The sequence below is a fragment of the Podospora bellae-mahoneyi genome, chromosome 7 (genome assembly GCF_035222275.1).
Source record: "Podospora bellae-mahoneyi strain CBS 112042 chromosome 7, whole genome shotgun sequence".
In the NCBI taxonomy this organism is placed as follows: domain Eukaryota; kingdom Fungi; phylum Ascomycota; class Sordariomycetes; order Sordariales; family Podosporaceae; genus Podospora; species Podospora bellae-mahoneyi.
The window spans coordinates 3,517,203-3,522,405 of record NC_085886.1 but is presented as its reverse complement, the minus strand read 5'-3'; the positions used below and the strand labels follow the sequence as shown (position 1 = coordinate 3,522,405).

General features: G+C 41.3%; 1 protein-coding gene and 1 non-coding gene across 2 annotated transcripts; one reads left to right on the top strand and one right to left on the bottom strand.

Annotated features, from left to right (window-relative positions):
• Window positions 1–927: 927 nt before the first annotated feature.
• On the top strand, window positions 928–1,748 carry QC761_701470 (uncharacterized protein; the record flags this gene model as incomplete). The annotated part of the gene is made up of 2 exons (XM_062881735.1): window positions 928–936; window positions 1,038–1,748. 2 exons carry the CDS (start codon window positions 928–930, stop codon window positions 1,746–1,748), a joined length of 720 nt encoding a protein of 239 aa, XP_062728806.1.
• A 2,078-nt stretch (window positions 1,749–3,826) lies between these two features.
• QC761_0112330 lies at window positions 3,827–3,897 on the bottom strand. The gene has a single exon. It is a non-coding gene; the product is annotated as a tRNA-OTHER (tRNA).
• Between the last annotated feature and the right edge of the window lie 1,306 nt (window positions 3,898–5,203).

The following is a 5,203-nucleotide window of genomic DNA, read 5'->3' as shown; positions in this document are numbered from 1 at the left end:
AGGCTTGTCGACGCGGCACTCTCCAATGTCCATATTTGGTCTTGGCTAGATGCTTAGGTACCCAGTCTACCTAAGAAATGTTCCTCGAGACATTCTATAATTACTTGCCTCAGGGTTGGCTACCTTGACTGACTCGGCCGGCGATCAACTGTACTTTCTGCTGCCTGTCGATCATGGGTGCTCACCAAAGCCATAGTTCTCCTGCCGTCAATACTGTCGACCCCGTAGCTGAACAGGATGCAGATCCTCTTTAGCTGCGGCCGCCATATGCTCATCAATCAAGTGGAGGCAAGTCGCTTGCAAGACAAGCAAGCCAAGGCAGTCAAAAAAAGGGTTTCTTTGAATGGCTCAGGCGAGTGGCCTAAGCCAAAACGGCCTGCTGGTTGCCCCCCACGGCGACCCGCCACCGTGGTTCTGGGTTCTTTTTCAACTTGAATTACTTTGAACCCTCGAATTTGCCCACTCATGGTTCTTCTGTTTTGGGGCGACTGGAATTTAGAGCTGGGATGGAGCCATTGTCAGGAATCTCATCCAGGCCTCGATCACATGAACTGGCGTCTGGTGATGGCGCAGCACATTCTCGCTGCGTTGGACAATCCAATCAAGATAGCGAAATAATTCCATTGGGAAAGGTTGAAGAGTTGAGGCTTGCGCTCCGCCCTGCGATCTGATAGAGCGGAAGGATCAGGAATGCGAGGCTAACTAAATATAATTCCGAAGGAGTGTGATGATTTGGTGAGTTGGGGGCTAGCATCAATGTCAGCTCAGGGGCTGGGTTGCTGATCGGGACTAGTGTCTTGATATCCATGTATGAGTGAGGCATCTCAGAATGAAGACCTGGCTTTTTAACAAAGCTTGTCCTACCTTTTTCTACCGCTCGCTTCTTCCCAGCTCCAGACCTGCCTCCCAGGAGAATCAACAGTAAACATGAACGATGTAAGTCTCGGCCCTTTTTCCCCATTCGCTGTGAAATCCCAGCTCCGAGTTAACATAACTACAAGTTCGAATCAAATCTCCCAATTCCAAACCGAGAAAAGAACCACGGGAATGCCCTCCCAGAGGTTTATAGCTGCCATCACCAAAGCTCCATGGGTGCGGGTCAGCACCCATGGCGGGCGAAACCAGATCAAAAACATTACCTCGAAGATGACGAAGGCGTTGTTTACCGCCACGACGGCAGCTTACCACCGCGGCCACACTCGACAGTTCAGAAGAAAAGACAAGTCCTCGGTCTTGACCTCCCTATCGCCATCTTGACATTCTCCCTCGCCTTCGTCACAGCCTGCTTGGTTGTAGTAGCCGGGCTGCTGGGGCACAAAGTAATTCAGTTAGAAAGAACGCTTCCATCGGTCATTAATACCCAAGTCAACACGAGCACATCCCACCCACAAGAACAACAGCAACCACCTCTGCCCATCTCCGCAAGTCTAACCGAAACGATTCAAGTTAGCGTCCCCGGCTGGTCCTACTTTGGTTGCTATTACGACAACTCTGATCGCGTCCTCTCGGACTATGTCCAGTACGACAAAGAAAACCTGACGAACCAGATCTGTGCAGATAAGTGCACAGATAGGATCTATCAATACTTTGGTACTACGAATGGAAGGCGGTGCTTCTGTGGGTCAACGGCCGACAAACTCAAGAGGGCGCCGGATTGGGGCTGCAACGCTCAATGTCCTGGTCAAAAAAATGTGTTTGAGGCTTGTGGGGGGCCGAGTTTCCATATTAGTGTTTGGAAGAAGACCTGACACACTAGAGGGGTTGTGGGTTGGTATGTAAAAGAAAAGGGGATTTGAGACCATCAAAACATCTAACGTATTTGATAAGCGAGCGGATCGGACAAGCGAGTGGATCGATTTCGTACGCGATATAGCTCTCTACCTGCAATATCGATTTCCTCCACCATACCAAGATGTCTTCGATTCTAGTTGAAGCAAAAGTTATTCTTGCACTTAAAGCCCTTAAAAATAACCCTAAGCTAAGCCTCAAAGTTATAGTAAGGCTTTATTCTATGCCTTATACTACCCTCCATCGCCGGCACGCTAGTAAGCCTATACGACGTAATATTTTAACTAACTTACGTAATTTAACGGATCTAAAAGAGAAGACGATAGCTTAGTACATTCTTAAATTATTTACACGCGTATTCTTATTTAGATTAAGTAGCGTGGAAGAAATAGTTAATTAATTATTATATATATACGACGCGCCTCCTATTAGTAAACGCTAAGCCTATAACTTCGTTAAACGTTAATTATAATTCTATATACGTTTTACGTATAAATACGATTACTAGAGGGCTAAATATAAAAATCCGAAGATTTTTACCGAATAATTTATACTCGTACGGAATATTAAAGCTAAATACGGTATTATAAATAATAATATTTATAATTTTAACGAGATTAGGTTTATAATAAATATTATTTTCGTAAATATAATAACTATAACTTCGGACGGCTTTAATAAAGTAAAATTAATTTAGTTGAATAATTATAAATAAATAACGGTAATTTAAAAAATTAATACCCTTAGCTAAACTATCTTACCCTTTACTATTTTAGCCGTATAATATTACTTTATTAATTAATATATTAAATATAATTTATTATTTACTTAACATATTATAATTATTTATAATAATTAAATTATTAATCCGGTAAATTATAACGAACCCCTATCCAGAACCTCTGAAAGGGATACCGGTTAAAGGCTGCTTCTAAATAATCCTAATTCGGTACAGCTAAACAGTATACGACAAGATATCTCAATATAATCACAAATACTATAACTACAACTTGAATTACATACTGCGGAACTGCCTATCTATACCAGCTAGTTCCTCCGTATATATAGACCTGGTGCTAAGCTATATTTACTTCTTATTCAGTACCCTTAGTATATTAATTACGACTACTTAGTTTGCTCAGTACCCTAATCAGACTAAGCACTCCGCTCCGTCTGCTTAGTGCCTTTAGCACACTAATCAGTCGTCCCTTACTATAATTGGCTATTTTCGTACGTTCCTCCGATTGGCCCCTATTTCCGTAGCCCCACAACCCGTCCTATATTAGGGTTATAATACGATGCTCCCCCTCTTAAGCTAATACCCCAGTAGCCTAACTCGTTAATCTCTCCCATTAATAACTCTAAGTAAGTTTTCTTCCTTTATTACCCACCTTACGTAATATTTAACCGCGTTAAGAAGTCTACGCCGAAAGGTCCTTCTAATACCCTTCGTCGTTAAAATCTTATAGCCGCTACCTATATCTTCGGTAACGAAATACTTCCTTACTCTTTCTACGAGGCCTTTAATATCCCCGATTACTACGTTTTCGAACGCTCCTCTAAATACAATTACTATATACGTTTCGGTCGCTCCGACTATAATATCCTAGGTCTTACTCCTGCCTTAATAACCTCCCTACGTTGCTAGAAAAAGAAACTAAACGCCGAAGAGTAATAGGCTTATACGGCTATACTATAGGCCACTTCGAAACTCTTACGGGTAGAAACCCAGCGCCGTGCCCTAGTTACTAAATTCCGTTACCTCGCCGCCCGCGAGGAGCGGGTAATTAAGGATCTAAAGCGGAAAGAAGCGTAGACTTCTTCCACTACTAATCCTCCCTTATCCTCTCCTCTCGACTGGACCTCTAATATGCTAGACTAGTCTGGCCAGTCCCTGCCCAACGACCTATCCTTTGATCCTAGTGTGGCCGGTCCTTTTTTCCTGTCTATATAGGACGCCGCCGGTAGCACACCTTCCCCTTCCCAGGGTAGTTAAGGCGCGTGGCGCTACTTATATTTAGTCCTCCTCACACCTTCCAACCTCGTGGTGTAGCGTATAGTACGCCGACTACTCTGCCGGAGGCGCAGGTTCGAATCCTGCCGAGGTTCTCCTGGCTCTGTCTTATAGCTATCCGGCTATAAGCCAAGGCCAGCTTTTTATCGTCCGCCGATATCTTCCTTTTTACCTTAAACGGGCCTACTCGCCTATGGTCCAGCTTCTTACTAGGTCTTTTAGTACGTAAATTACGTGTAGAAAGGAATACTATATTTCCCCCCTTAAAGCGAGGTCCCTCGAGCCTTTTAATATTATAGTATTTCCGTATCCTTTCCCTTATAAACTCCAATTCTTGCTTAAACTTACCGTAGAGTATATGTATCTTATCTACCTTAACCCCGGCCCTAGGCACCTTAACCGTAGGTCCCTGCCGTAGGTTTGCCTCGTAGCCGAAATTCGCGAAGAAGGGTATAACTTTCGTAGTCTCCGTTAGCAATATATTGTACGCTAGTTATACCGTAGGTAATAGTTTAACCTAATCGTCTTGCTTAAAATTAATATAATTCTATAAGTATTATTCTACGATCTAGTTAAACCGCTTTGTTTAACTATCTATTTAAGGGTAGTAGGTTAATAACGCTTTACTTACTACCCCTAACCTCGTTATTAACGCTCTTTAAAATTTCGATACGAATTTAATATTGCGATCCGTAATAAACTCCTTTAGCTATATATATATTACTATAATATACCGTAGTACTATATCCGCTAGTTACTTTACCGACCAGGTCTCTTTATATAGTAAAAAGTATACTTACTTAGTAAGCCTATCGACTACCGTTAATATATTATTATACTCAACGCTAATTACCGTATCTTTAGACTTTAATAATTTAATAATAAAGTCTATAGTAACTAAACTCTATAGCCGCTCCGTTATTAATAATAGCTTTAGAAATCCGTAAAGCTTATACTTTATAACCCTCGTTTTCTCGCACGTATAGTATAATTAAATAGCTTCCTTAATATCGTCCTTAATCCTTAACTAATTAAAGTATTACTTAATTTTTTCTATAGTTTTAGTAATATCTATATATCCTCCGAATTTCGATACGTAAATATCTATTACTAGTGTCGTCCGATTACCTGGCTTTACGTACGCTCGATTCTTATACTATAGCCTTCCCTAGCTATCTTTCTAGATACCCTATAGCTCCAGCTCTTTCTACTAGTATTACTCTATAATATCGTTACCTACCTTCCTTTAGTATTTATTAGAAGTAGCTTTCTTATAATATATTATATAATACTCTATTTACGGCTATAGTAGATACTTAAAAGTACTATTAAGCGCCTCCTTAAATAATAGTAATAACTCCTTAGGTATATCCTTATAGTAGTCGGTACGCCGGTTAAGTA